Source organism: Podarcis liolepis, assembly GCF_965112155.1.
Source record: "Podarcis liolepis genome assembly, chromosome: 1".
In the NCBI taxonomy this organism is placed as follows: Eukaryota; Metazoa; Chordata; class Lepidosauria; order Squamata; family Lacertidae; genus Podarcis; species Podarcis liolepis.
The window spans coordinates 47522843-47537968 of NC_139554.1; the positions used below are offsets into that span (position 1 = coordinate 47522843).

At 49.3% G+C, this 15126-nt stretch overlaps 1 protein-coding gene and 1 long non-coding RNA gene across 2 annotated transcripts; one reads left to right on the plus strand and one right to left on the minus strand.

The window, feature by feature from the left end:
* Window positions 1-6662: 6662 nt before the first annotated feature.
* LOC310710447 lies at window positions 6663-9729 on the minus strand. Its single transcript, XR_014528067.1, has 3 exons — window positions 9571-9729; window positions 8889-8943; window positions 6663-8163 (listed from the first exon to the last, which is right to left on the minus strand). It is a non-coding gene; the product is annotated as an uncharacterized lncRNA (long non-coding RNA).
* A 148-nt stretch (window positions 9730-9877) lies between these two features.
* CCDC177 (coiled-coil domain containing 177) lies at window positions 9878-14034 on the plus strand. Its single transcript, XM_083507617.1, has 2 exons — window positions 9878-10227; window positions 11308-14034. The coding sequence occupies exon 2, from the start codon at window positions 11327-11329 to the stop codon at window positions 13406-13408; it is 2082 nt and encodes a 693-aa protein (XP_083363743.1). The 5' UTR covers window positions 9878-10227; window positions 11308-11326; the 3' UTR covers window positions 13409-14034.
* The last annotated feature ends 1092 nt before the right edge of the window (window positions 14035-15126 follow it).

A 15126-nucleotide genomic window follows, 5' to 3' on the forward strand; every position in this document is an offset into this window, starting at 1 on the left:
AAGTATGCACAAAATGGCAGGAAACATTTGGGTTGTGTATGTCGTCCAGAGTGGCTGGGGTAACCCAGCCAGATGGGCAGGGTATTATTATTATTATTATTATTATTATTATTATTATTATTATTATTATTCCTGACTGAAGTATAAGTAGCAATGACAAGGAAGGCTAATGTAACACACAGGAAACTTGCTTGTCTGAAAAAAGAGACAATGCATATACTTTTGTAAACCAATAAAATCTTTAATTTAAAAAAAAATTATATAAAAAAAGAAAGTTTGCTTGAATTTGGTCCAAGGACATGACTACATGCTAGCTGTCAACAACACATTACCTATTCAAAATGCTCTGTGTATAAACAGCATCTATTCAGAGGCAGGAAACAGCTGTATTGTCCACTTACTAGACGATTTCTACTGAGACAGGAAAGCCAAAGGTGAAAGAGCTGCACAAGAATTCCCCTGCTGTTTGTAGCATACCCTCCAGCATTTCTCCGATGAAAATAAGGACGCCCCATTCTATAATGATAATTTTACTATTTTACTATTTATACCCCACATCTCACTGGGTTGTCCCAGCCACTCTGGGCAGCTTCCAACATAAATAAAAACATAATGAAACATTAAAAAAAACCCCACTTCCCTATACAGCAGGGATGTCCAACTCCCAAGAGATTGCGATCTACTCCTGGAATAAAAAACTGGCAGTGATCTACCCATTTTGGGGGAGGGGGATCCAAAGTTGTTGAGGTTTTTTTTTAAAGGGGGAAGGGGGAGCAACATAGTTCTCCTACTTTTGGGGGGGGCACTCCATAAATCGCTCACAAACCAATAGACGCTCCGCAGCTCTCATCTATGACACAGCTTCATCCCCACTGGGGCCGCCGCAGGAAAGCAGGGAACGGATGCCAAGAACAGTCTAAGGACAGCTGATGCCATGGGTAGACCGGCACTGTTGGGGATCCAAGAAGCCTCCTAATGGAGTGAACTTGCAGCAGCTTGCTGGCAGGGACTTCCTAAACACCAATGTACCAGGGTGCCAGCAGCCTAGCAACGACTGACTCACGCCAGGTCAGGACGGCACACACACGGATGCTCTTTTTCTCCGTGGAGAAAAATGAGCCAGCGATCCACCACAATCTATCACAATCACCCGGGGATCGACATGTTGATCGCAGCTGACTCGATGGACACCCCTGCTATACAGGATTGCTTTCAGACAGCTTGGGGGGTCAGATAACTCCATACCCTCCAACATTTCTCCAATGAAAATAGGGACATCCTAAGGAAAAGTATGACATTCTGAGATCAAATCAGAATTTGGGGCGGCTTCTCTAAATCAGGGACATCCCTGGAAAATAGGGACACTTGGAGGGTCTGTTGTAAGCAGTACAGTCATACCTCAGGTTACATACGCTTCAGGTTACAGACTCCGCTAACCAAGAAATAGTACCTCGGGTTAAGAACTTTGCTTCAGGATGAGAACAGAAATAGTGCTCCGGCGGCGTGGCAGCAGCAGGAGGCCCCATTAGCTAAAGTGGTGCTTCAGGTTAAGAACAGTTTCAGGTTAAGAACCGACCTCTAGAACGAGTTAAGTACTTAACTCGAGGTACCACTGTATATGCTTTAGTTTGATTTGTGTCTTCGTTCTGCAACAAGAAGCAAAAATGCAGAGGAGAGAACTGCAAGGGGTCTCTCTACCACATGGAGAGACTCCCTAGGTTTTGCAGGGAAAACGGGGGTGGCAAAACTACCTCCTGCCTCACATCCAAAACCATCCAAGGCTGACGGCTGGATGTGCGTGCCGCCCTCATGCTGCCAGGAAGGGAACCATGGCAGCGGAGAGATGCACAGGCAGAAGCTGTCAGCCAGCTGGCACTGGGAGTTAGGCTGAAGGAAAGCAATGAAGCAGACAAGCACTTGCTTCCCTCTACCTTGGGGCCTAATGGGGAAGAAAGGACCTGGCTGTGGAAAATAAACAGCTTCCTATCTTCCAAGCCTAAATTCCCACCCAAACAGACCCTTTAAGTCAGCGTTCATCAATGTTTTCAGACCTGGAACCCAACTGTAATTCAAACATACATCATTTGGGGCCCATTTCTCTCTCTCTCTCTCTCTCTCTCTCTCTCTCTCTCTCTCTTTGTGTGTGTGTGTGTGTGTGTGTGTGTGTGTGTGTGTTGTTTGTGTGTACCATATATTTGAATGGTGCTAGTGCCGCTGTTTTGACCCATCTTAGCTCAGGCCACAACCCTGTACTGGCTCGCAACACACCTGCCGGAGATCAATGCTTTAAGCTGTGAAATGAGGCCAGCAATTTTAGAGTTTAAAGGTTCCTGGGGGTGCGGTGAGGTGCAGTGGGGTGGGGAAATTGGTCATGGAGGGCATGCTTGAAGATTCACATTCAGAACAAACTGTCAATAATGATGTCAGTTGACTGGCAAGATGCGAGTGGTGATGTGGTCTAAACCACTGAGCCTCTTCGGCTTGCCAATTGGAAGGTCAGCAGTTCGAATCTGCGTGACAGAGTCAGCTCCCGTTGCTCTGTCCCATGTTCTGCCAACCTAGCAGTTTGAAAGCATACTAATGCAAGTAGATAAATGGGTACTGCTTCAGCGGGAAGGTAAACAGCGTTTCTGTGTGCTCTGGCACTCGTCATGATGTCCCTCTGTGCCAGAAATGGTTTAGTCATGCTGGCCATATGACCCAGAAAACTCTCTGTGGACAAACGTTGACTCCCTTGGCCTGAAAAGCGAGATGAGCACTGCACCCCATAGTTGTTTTTGATAATAATAATAACTGTCCAGGGGTCCTTTACCTTTACCTTTTTACCAGCTCATTGGCAGGTGTGTTGTCCTGGCCACCTGACAAAGTTGGCCCATGATCTGGCCCACCCTACCCAAAAGGTTCCTGAAAGTTTTCACAGTGCCCCAAGGCCTTCAGAGGAACAAAAGAGAGCCTTTGGCTCTGAGGGATTCTGAGTATCTCACCACTCCTATCTTCTCTGCCCATTCCCATAAGCAGTGGCAAGATTAAAAAAAATGCCAAAAGGCTAAACACATGCTATATGTACAGAAGAATATGAGAAAATAAGAAGAGCCTTGCTGAGGTCTATTGAATCCAGTATGCCATTCTCCCAGTGGCCTCGGGGGAATCCCACAAACAGGAACTGAATGCAACAGCGCTCCTCCCAGAAACTGGTATTCGGAGACATCCCTGAAATTGTAGTCAGTGTTTCAGATGGAAATCAGATTAAAATCTGAGGTTTCCCCCCACCCCCAACTGCTTAACCTGATCCAGGAAGCAATTTCATGGGCGTCAACTGCTCAAAAGTTCTACCAACCATGCCAATCCCGCTTTGTCAATACACCTTCTATTTTTAGCAAATATAGACTAATATAAACATTTAGCCTTTTCAGATCTCGGTGTGGGAAAAGGCACACTGCTTGGGGAGTGTTCTCAAAGCCTTGGAAGTAATTGCTATGGTTGGCTCTTGAGCTTTCCTCCTAGATGAATGGTATTGCCATTCATAACAACCAAAAGGAACTTTAATGTAATGCATGACAATGACAGTGCGTTCTAACAAAGTACTAATGTGGTGACACACACAATAATGCCATTTGTTCAAGGTCCCACCATGAGTTTCTTATTTTGGAGCGCTTCAGGTGGCAAACCTATTCGCCTTTCAGCCCTTGTTCAATTGTTTGAAAGTTGGTTGATTGAAAAATTAAAAATAAAGTAACTGATAACTGATCAGTGAGTGCCCTCTAGTGATGAAAAATATTCAAATCCTCTGCCTATAGATTGGAAATCCCCTATGACATCTGCCTGTTTACAGTTTCTAAGCACCGCCCTTTAAACTCAAATGTGAAATCTTATCTGGATCTGACTCAGTGTAAAATTTGTGTTTCTTCCTCCAGAATTAAGCACAATGCAAGCTGGGCTGAGCAATCCTATATTCATATTAACCCAGCACAGGAGATATGCCACCACTGCACTGGTAGAACGGCCGCTATATCCAATCCATGCTCAGTCCCAGGGCAAGAGGAAAACACCCTAGCAGAAAATGCAGAAGCCAATCAGGAACTATACTGGCAATAATGCCCCTAAGCTGCCTATGCAGGAACAAATAATGAACTCATGACAATCGGAACATAGCATGACTAGTGGCTGTTGCACGTGCTGAGGTGCTGGTGTCTGTCAGGGCTGGTTCAGCATGAAGACTCAGAGATGAATAATAAAGCTAATTCTTTTATTCAAGGCAATAGAACACACACAAACCTGTGGCAGACCCTCCAAGTGTCTCTATTTTGCTGGGACAGTCCCAGATTTACAGAAGCCACCCCAATTTCTGATTTGATCCTGAAAATGTCCCGCTTTTCCTTAGAATGTCCCTATTCTCATCAGAGAAATATTGGAGGGTATGGTAGGATTTTCATCAGAAAATTGTTGGAGGGTATGGAGTTATCTGACCCCAAGCCACCTGAAGGCAGCCCTGTATAGGAAAGGTTTTTATAAAATAATGTTTAATACGTAATTTTTAAAATTATTTTTATATATGTTGGAAGCCACCCAGAGTGGCTGGGCAACCCAGTCAGATGGGTGGGATATAAATAGTAAAATTATGATTATGATTATTATCATGGAATAGGACATCCCTATTTGGAGGGATGTTGGAGGGTATGCTAGGGTATGACGGGCCCTGGTGAAGACATTCACAGAACTAGAGTTCTGGGTCTCCCACTTCCTCCTAAGCCTCCTCCCCACCCATGTGTCTTCCCAGCAGTCTTAAACTCCGCTGGAGAGGGGCCCTCTGAGCTCTCTGCTCTGTAACATGCAACACCCTCTGAGTCCTCCTCAGAGACAGGCGCAGAGGAGAGCTGAACACAGTAGGACCTGCCTGCTCCTGTGAATCTGTCTCAGCTTCAGCCCCCACCTCCTCCTCAGCTTCCTGTTCTATGTCTGCAGTGTTTTCCTTCTCTCTCTCTCACTCAAGCCTGTTTCTTGTTCAGCATCCCCCCATTCCTCCTCTGTCTTCATTGTCCCACAACCACTCTCCCAGCTCAGAGCTCTTCTCTTCTGAGGCTTCCCTGGGGTCTTCGGGCTGGAGCTCCCCACCATTCCTCACCATTTAGCCAGTCCCTGACAGTGTCCTCATCACCCTGAGTTCATAGGCTCTTTCTCTATGGACAACATATGAGCATTATCATCAGCTGAGTCCATGGTGGGTTGCCACTAGTGGTGTATCGTGGGTTGCCAGGGGCATGTCTGTCCCTTTTATACCATTTTTGTATTTTCTGGTTGTGTACTTTGCCCTTCCTTCCTATGATAAGCTTGTCCAGGATATTGTGGCCATTCAGCCAACAGCGCTATCTTCTCTCAAAGCATAATTATAGTTATGAGTTGCTCTGCAAATTACTTCCTTCCTGTCAACATTGAACGTGAACTTTCAGAGTAGCTTTTATTGTTGTCTAATCCAAGAATGGGGAGTGTGTGGCCCTCCAGCTCCTAAACTGTGACACTCCTTTCTTCACATGGCAACTATATTTTCTGTGCTCTATGATTTTACATACTGCTGCAGAAACTGTCAGTTTCAATTCAAACTGTAAAGGCTTTCACTTCCAGCCATTTTTGAAATTATGTTAATAAGGCAGATGTTTCTGTTTGTTTACTTTGCCTTGTAATTAGAAGAGAACGCTTTAAAAGTATGTGTCAAGACAACATTTTTTTCTGTTGGTATAAACTATATGCTTTGTGTTCAGGGGTTTGCTGTGGGGTTGTTTTTGTTTTTTTGGTCTGGTTAACCCACATATAGCAATTGAAAGGACCCAGGAAAGAGGAAATCTCCAATTAACATCAATGCAAACCTTAATGCATGCTAATTTCAAGGGCAGCTCATTTAAACCACGGTCAGCTGATTTCTGTATTTCTACAGGATTAACTCTTCAACATCTGGCACCAAGGCTTGTTCCAAATATTATCAGAGTTCAAAAGCTTTTCTTCCAGCAATCTCCAATGCTGGCAACAATCCCAGATATGTGGAATGAAAATGAAGCATCTATGTGGTATACGCATGTGTGTGCACACGGACAAGCATGCCAGCCAAAATAAGTGATCCCACAAACTGTCCTACACAAACCACCCGGGAACTAATAGATTCTATGCCAGGCTTCCTCAGTCTCGGCCCTCCAGATGTTTTTGGCCTACAACTCCCATGATCCCTAGCCAGCAGGACCAGTGGTCAGGGATGATGGGAATTGTTGTATGCAAATGCTGACAAGTCAAAATTGACTTTCTTGTGACTTTAAAATATCTAACATTTCAGGAAAATATTAGATTTTGGAAGCTTCCCCATGGCAAGCTCAGTATGTGCATCTTGTTCTTAGCATGTGAATGACAAAATCAGCAGCAGGCAATTTTGTTTTATCCTTTAACTCAGTGGTTCCCAATTAGCTAAATACTGAGGACCCCCTATTTTTCAAAAGGCAATCCACAGACCCCCTACCTTTGAAAATTTTCATAACTCTATGGTGGTTACCTGTGCAAAGCAATTTTTTTGAACAAAATGTGTGTTGTTGTTTAGTCATTTAGTTGTGTCCGACTCTTTGTGACCCCATGGACCAGAGCAAGCCAGGCAACAAAATGTGGGGTAACCCCTAATAAGCAAAGGATTTTAGGCATACTAAAAAACAGACTAGGGCTGAGTGATATATCATGATGTTGGAAATCAGATTTCAGCAGCTAAACATCGTGATATTCCGATATATCACGATGTCTTAAATTTGAGATCAGGTGTGGGGATGAGGGAAGAAGTAGCCTCAGAGGTCGAAGGTAGTGCCATGGTGCCTTGACGTGAGGGCAATCAGCTCTGTTTTCCCTCAGCTTGAAGGAAGGCAGCTCAGATCAGCAGCGTTTATAAGCCGAGATCGGAGGTGCCTTGAAATCGACTGTCCTCTTCTACCTCACACAAGGAGCGATATATTGCTGCATATTGCCAGGTCAAAATCGTTATCACAGTGTGATTTCAAAAGCGAGTTTGGTCAATATGTTGAAAAAATTGCACAGCGCTAAAACAAGACCATTGAATTTGTGATGTTACCATGCCATGCAAAAAATGACAAAAAAATTAGTTGTGGGGAGGCAAGGGATGGGGCTGCGGACCCCCTGGGTGTGTTCCCCGGACCCCTAATTGGGAACCACTGCTTTAACTAACAGCCACATCCTACTTATGTTTCCTTGAAAGTGCAGCTGTGCTCACTGAGACTTATTCATAGTAAGTATGCTTAGGATTTCATCATGTGTGAATGAAGAGAGCTGGGGATAAGAACACAAGAACCGCCTACTGGAGCAGGCCAATAGCCCATCTAATCTCGCATGCTGTTCTCACAGGGGCCAACCAGATACATTTCACTCATCTCAAGGAGACACACGGCCAGTTCCCTAACTGGAACCACCTTTTTCGGCTGCGATGTTATGGGGCCCATCATCAGACCCAAGGTCCTGAAAAGTTGTTGGACTCCAACTCCCATCAGCCCCAGGCAGCACGACCGACAGTCAGGGATGTCAGGACTTGTATTTCAACAAAATCTGGATGGCCAAAGCTCTCCCAATGCTGTTTCATATTGCATTTTAATTGTTATATGTGTTTTGCAGGCTGCCCAGAGAACTTATGTTATGGGGCAGTTATGTAGATCCAGTTGAGAACAAGAAATAAATCTTAGCATCCATTTGCAACATCAAAATGGCTCAAAGTTGCGTTGCCCAAACTTGTGTTGCCCAGGTGTTTCTGGCAGCACAGAAAGTGGGAAAGTGTTGCAGGGCAGATCTTCATGAAGCCAAGGGCAGCCTGTGTATGTAGGAAATGTTATGCTCAATATTTCTCTGATCAGTTTGAGGTTATTATTGAAGGCTCTCTACTGCATCCTGTAACAATAAAACCCAGACTGTTTTATTGCCTGCGAGTCGGATCAGAGGGGAGATACCATTGCTTTATGTTAGGAACACCATCTACTTTTGCACCTTCTCTCATGAACCTTGCAAGAATAGAGGAAACTGCCCAGAGCAAGCAGGTTAACCACTCTTTGGAGGAACAGCTGGGTGCACCCAGGTGACTGTTGCTGGGCCACTCTTCAAGTTATCACAGAACAAGTGGTGGGATGGATCCTGTACCTGGGGGAGAACAGTCTATGATGAGCAGAGACAGACTCACAGAGAGCAACGAGCAATAGTCAGCAGCTGGAGCAGATGGTTCCTGGACTTAGAAACATAGAAGGTGTTGCGAGGAGGTGAGAGGGAAGAGGGAATGGTACCAAATGGGTGCTCTGCCAGTACAGTGGTTCCTCGGGTTAAGTACTTATTTCGTTCCGGAGGTCCGTTCTTAACCTGAAACTGTTCTTAACCTGAAGCACCACTTTAGCTAATGGGGCCTCCTGCTGCCGCCGCGCCGGCAGAGCACAATTTCTGTTCTCATCCTGAAGCAAAGTTCTTAACCTGAAGCACTATTTCTGGGTTAGCGGAGTATGTAACCTGAAGCGTATGTAACCTGAAGCATATGTAACCTGAGGTACCACTGTACCACTATTGGGGCTTGGGGAGAAACCGGAGAAACTGTGATTATAGTCGTCCTCCCCCCGCCCCCGTTGGGGTTGTAGTGAAACTGTGTGCAAAGTGGTTGTCTGTTTTGTGCATTCAAGCTGTGCACAGAGGCAGATTTAGGGGAGAGCGACCGGTTAGCCTGCACTGGGCACAGAGCCAAAAGGGTCTTGCAGGGACCCTTGTTGTTTGCCAGCAACAATGGCAAACAAAGCAAGAGGCAGGGAAGGGGGAGTGAACTGAATTTTGGTGTTGCACCAAATTTTAAAGCCCAAAGTTGTCCACTGCTGTGAGATGCTTACCTGTATTTATCCAGTTGTGACATTAGTTAGAGTGTCCTTTGCCAACAGAGGGAGCCTGTTGGGAGCAAATGTTACAGCAATATGGTCAAACAAGATGTAGTCTTGCTGTATATAGGAGAATGGGGAAAGGGAGTGAGACATGAGAGCAACAGTTATATATTTCCAGCATGTTTGCCCCTTCCCTTGCTTAATTGTATGGGGTGGCCTATCCTAGAACCCCCAGTTGCTTGAATTGAGTTTTGTATTGGGTATTTGGGGTTTCACACACAACAATCCCTTCGTGTGCAAAGTGACCTTTCTCACTTTTCCCCAACACCAAGTCCCTCTGCTCCCTGCACAAATTCTAAGTGTGCACAGCACCAGGCCACAAAGATATAGTCCACGTGCTACATGCCCCATCATCTGAGCTGTGGTCCCCCCACCCCTGTCATCATCTGCAATGTGGAGATAGTGCTGCTGGTCAACCTTACAAAGCTGTTGTAAGGATTATGGAGATACCACGTATGAAGGTTTTCACAAAAGGGATTTTTCACATTTATTTATTTTAATAGCTTTTCTCCAAGAAAGGTTCTCAAAGTGCATGACTACAAATAAGACAAACCCTGTCCCTGCGTACAGGACACAAAAGGAAAACAGATTGGGAGGGAGGAGGAACTAAACAAACTCAGGTATAAGTTCTTACCTACTAAAATCCTAGTGATGTCCAACCTTAAGTCATACTCAGAGACCCACTGTTGGCTATCCCTCGCATTGAGCTGTAGAGGCAGGCGTGAGGGTTATTCAAAAGGCACATGGGGAAATACTGCAAGGGCAAGAAAACTCGCAGTACGCTCCATCCCCTCCTCTCTTATTCAGACCCCTCCTTCCTCCTCCTCCCCGCGTCCCCCGTCTCGCGGCAAGTGGCGCGGATCAGCGTTCCTCGCGCGTCTCTCCTTCCCGCGGAGCAGCAGCGGCGCAGCAGCGGAGGCTCCATCGCATCCTCGCAGGCGGAGCTCCGAAGGCGGCGGCGGAGGGAGGGAAGGAGCGAGGCAGGAGCCCCGCAAGCGAGGCCGGTGGCGGCGGAGATGGGCAGTCGCTGTCCTCTTCCACCTTCAGCTTAGGAGCCACAACATGCTAGGGGTTGCGCAGCCCAAGGCACCTGCCAGCTGCCTCCTCCCGGCCGTGGGCAGAGGCTCTGCGCGGGGGTTGCCGGGCGCCATGGAGAGGCCGCCGCAGCCGCCTCTGCTGCTGCTGCCGCCCGTAACCTGATCTGCCCCCCACACGACACACTCACACACACACCAATACCCGTTTGGTGCTACATCGTCGAAAGCCCGCGGAGCCCCCGAAAGCCAAAACGGTGAGTGATCGGCACCCCTCCCCCTCTTCGCCCACCCCAGATGTTTTTGTCTGCGGCGAGGGGACTGATCGAATGATGCACGTTTTGCTATGGGAATGGAAGGGTCGCCGGGAGGGGCAGGCAGCTCACCGCTGTCGCTGGAGGAGAGTGTCCGAGGCTTTCCAAGGATGGCTGTTCCCCATCAGGGTGTTTTCTGGCGCTGCATCCCAGCGGCAGGGAGACGAGGCGGAGGCTTGTCCAGAACCGGGAAAACCGCGGAGAGGTCGGTCTCACGGGACCCGGAGGAAAAGCAAGCTTGCGTTAAAAAGAGGCGCTTTGGGATCCTGATCCCCTCTGTCGTCCCCGCACCTACCCGCCTCCCCCCTTTCTCCGGTGGGACTTCAGGGCTTCTAGATAGACAGCAGGGCCGGTGCGAGGGGGCTGGGGAGACGGAAGGGAGGGGGACCTCTTCAGCGCCCCTCTCTCCCATCTCATTATGTGGGGGAGGCTAACCTTAATCATCCACGTTGCCCAGGGCGGAGGGAGAAGCGTTTGGGGCGGCGGAGCTTCGGTTGGGATCCCGACCATTCACACACACACCGCCGTTAGGTTCCCCTCCCCTTGATCTCCCGTTACTCAGGACGACTTTGCAACTTCTCGCAAAACTCCGCACTCTTTCTCCTTTCAGTCACTGGGGCAAGAGCCACGGTGCATAGAAGCCAACTCCTAGGGGCCGAGGTCCCTTCGGCCCCCTCAATAAAATATTTGACACCCCCCCAAGCATTGCCATTCCAATAGTGTGCCTCTCTGCACCATGTCTTGTGATCGATTATGCGGGGTGCGCCCCCAATATTTTATTCAAGTTGGCACCCCTGCCACGGTGCGGGGAGTCTCCCCGGATGGGTCTTGCCCGGGTGCTATGGGGGGTGGAGAAAGGTTGTAGGTTCCGCTGCTTCCCACTGCGGCCCCCCCCCCCCCGGCCATGGAGACGCAGATGCCGGCTAATCCCTCGATGGCAGCAGATTAAATCCCGGCGAGGTTATTTTTACGATTGATCCTCCTGATTTCGCTGCTTCTGTTTTTGCTTTCGTTCCCTCGCAGATCCTGCAGGAAGCCAGGCATGGTGGATCCGGTGGCGGATGCGGGAGAGGAGAAAGACGCAGAGCCCGGGAGCGCAGCAGCAGCAGCAGCAGGTGGAGACGAGGCCTCGGCGGCGGCGGCCCCGGCCCCGACAGCAACAGCAGCAGCCAGTTCCTCCTCCTCGGCGGCGGCAGATGGTGCCTCTCCGGCGTCCGCCTCGGGCGCGGCGGCGGCGGAAGCGGCGGCTCCTCCTGGCGGAGACGCGGGGCAGCTGCGCGAGGAATCGCCGATGCTTCACCTGGACCTGTACAACTTCGACTGCGCCGAGGCCGAGGGCAGCCGCTATGTGCTCACGAGCCCGCGCTCGCTGGAGGCGTGCGCCCGCTGCGCCGTCAAGCCGGTGGAGCTGCTGCCGCGCTCGCTGGGCGAGCTGGTCAAAGAGGCGCCCGGGCGCTCCATGCGCGTGGCCGCCGGCCTCTACGAGGTCTACGAGATGGACCGGCAGAGGAAGCTGCAGCAGTGCCGGGAGGAAAGGGAAAGGATTATCCGCGAGGAGAAGAGGAGGCTCTTCACGCCGCTCCTCACCGCCAGCCTGCCTTCCTCGCCGGCGCCCAGGATCGCCTTCAAAAGCACCAGCGGCAGCTGCACCCCAGTAGGGCAGACCCGGACCGGCTGCTTGCCTCCTCCTCCTGCTGCTGCTGCTGCTGCTCCCACAGGCGCCAGGACCAAGAAGAGCCACTCCCTGGACTCCTTGCAGAAGAGGAGGGATGGCCACTCCACCAAAACCTCCTCCGACTCCGGGGCCTCCTCCTCCTACAGCGGAGACAGTTTCCGGGACAAGTGGCCCAAGGAGCTGCCCAGGACTAAGACGGTGGCAACCATGACGGCCCTGGTGGGCCGCAGCTTCAGCTTGGGCGACCTGAGCCATTCGCCCCAGACGGCCAAGAAGGTGGAGAGGATTGTCAAGGAGGTGAAGAGGAAGAAGGGCCTCAAGGAGGTGTCGGAGAGGGACCGGAAGATCGCGGCGCTGATGATCGCCAAGCAGCAGGAGGAGAGCATCTTGAAGGAGCAGAGGTACAGCGCCCACCTGCAGTGGGACATCCAGCGGAGGCAGGTGGAGCAGAGGAGGGAGCGGGAGGAGAGGCAGAAGCAGAGGGCCTTGCTGCAGTGCCACCAGCTGTGGGAGTCGCGGCTGGAGAGGCGGCGCAGCAAGGTGAGCCAGGAGGAGCAGGCGGCCGCCCTGCTGAAGCAGAAGCAGAGCTGGCAGCAGGAGGAGAAGTGGCGGGAGCACCTGGAGAAGCAGGAGAAGATGAGGCGGGAGAGGCAGGAGAAGGCCCTCCTGGATGACAAGAAGAAGAAGCGCCACCAAGAGCACAACCTGAAGGCTCAGGAGGAGGTCAAGAAAGAGGCCATGGAGCGAGAGGTGCAGCTGCTGCAAGAGAAGCTGTCCTTGGCCGCCCAGAAGAAGCTGAAGAAGGAGCAGCTGCTGCAGAGGGAGAAGCGGCTGCTCAACCAGGCCGAGAAGCGGAAGCACGAGATCATCCTCAAGGAGAAGGCCAAGCAGGAGGCCGAGGAGAAGGCGGTGCTGAGGGCTTCTGTGGAAGGGAGCCTCAACAAGGCCCAGGAGAAGTACGAGCAGCTGGTGGAGAAGAGGAACCAGGAGCTGAGGGAGAGAGCCAAGCGGGAGGAGATGCACAGCCAGAGGGCCAAGAGGGCAGCGGAGAGGAGGGACCGGGAACAGAAGGAGTACTTGAAGGCCTTGGCCAGGGCTTCCGAGCGGAAGCTGCAGCATGCGGCCCAGGTGGCCGAGGAAGTGGTGCAGCAGAAGGCCCAGAAGGTGGTACAGAGCCGGCTGGAGAAGGAGAAGGTGCAGAAAGTGAACAAGAGGAAGGTGGAGGAGAACGAAGACATCCGCCGCAGGGAGATCTTGCAGTCCATTGAGAAGAAGCTGGAGCGGAGCGAACAGATCTGCAAGGAGAAAAAAAATGTCTTGGAAAACGCCCGGTCTGTTGCTCGGGCGTCGTTCCATGTCCGGGAAAAAGTCCGGGAAGAGATGAACATACGTACCTTTGACAGGATGGCCTTTGAGGCGGAATTGCAGGCCAGCCTGGTTAAGAAATAAACAGTCTTTTTTTCCTATTTCAGTTAAGTGGCAAAACCTTTTTTTAAAACCTTATTTATTGTTTCAGGGGAGCACAGAAACTTTGGCAGCTACTTCACAGAACTTTTTCAAACTGCATTTGTTCAGACACCTGTTTCTGCCATTCCTACAGAGGAAAAGGTATATCTTACCCTCCACTGAAGAAAATGTTGTTTACAAGGCTCAAAACAGGGACAAATAAATTTTCTACAACCTAGTGCTGCAGTAAAAACTCCTCAGAAATCACGGGCCATTTCAATTCCTCCTGCAGAAATTACCAAACAAGCAGCTACTTCCTTTTTTTATACACCTCACACTTAATTTGGACTCCATTCGCTTTGGATCAGGCTGCAGCATTTGCATGCTGGGACTTGCGCTCCCTTTAATATATAAAGACAAGTGTATTTTACAGTGTTTTGGCTCATATGGTGCACTTTATCCATGCTCTTGGAATGGAAACACTGGAGCTTGTAATGGACATTTCTAGACAAAAAAATGCAAGTAAAATTCTGATTAGGCCTGATCCATGGCATTAAGCAATATGCAGAAACTCTGGTGCAAATAAAACTAAAAATATATGGGAGGTGTTTTACAGCTCCCTTCATTAACTTTTTGCTGAGAGTTATTGGGTGGCATCCAGCTGTGTCCATTGCTGAAGGAAGGGATCCTCAGTGGAACAGGAAAGGGAGGCAATTTTCAGCAGTCCCCCCCCCCCCAACTCATGCAGCCTCCCATGGTTCCTCTAGAGCTGAAGCTGTAGTAGGAATCACAAAAAAATGCTTGCCTCCCTCATTCTGCTGCTGAATGCCTTCCATCAATGGGCAGACACCAATGGATGCCACCCACTTTTTACAAGCAATGTAGCAGAAAGAACAGGCAAATGTTGCAAATATTGACCTGTAGGAATAATTGCACCAAAAGTGTTTAAAACTACCTTGAAGCTCGGCTATCTTGTTGGATTCCAGGTGCATTCCTGTAGTACCATACCTAGATTATTGGATAAAACCCGTTTAGACCAATGTGCCCAATATAAGAAGAAAGTATCGTGCCTGAGCAGAGAGCTGTATGCTGAACGTAACATCTCCACTTATCCAAAACATTAATAGCAGCTAAATGTATACACATGTGGAACTAGCTGCAGGCGAAAGCTTATGAACCACCTACATATTGGATGGTAATTTAATTCCTTCACAGTATGAAACAAGGTCTACTCAAATTATTTCATTTGTTTGTCAAGTGAGGCTAATAATGGTGTATGGAGACATATCTTGTAACCAAATGAGTTTTGTAATATCTCTGCTCAGCATGGGATCATATCAGCCTGGATAGCTCAGTTGGTTAGAGTGTGGTGCTGATTACGCCAAGGTTGCAGGTTCAGTCCCCTTATGGGACAGCTCCAGAACTGCAGTGGTGGCCAAGCTTGGCCCTCCAGCTGTTTTGGGACTACAGTTCCCATCACCCCTGACCACCGGTCCTGTTAGCTAAGGATGATGGGGGTTGTAGTCCTAAAATAGCTGGAGGGCCAAGTTTGGCCATGCCTGGACTAAATGATCCTCGGGGACCCTTCCAACTCTCTGATTCTAAGACATTTCTACAACTTTGAACTAAACAGTTGTGTTACCAGCAGAATGAGCCCCACTAGCAGAATGGAACTCCCCCCCCCATCTCCCTCCAAATTATCACTGTGGGGTGGGGAGTCA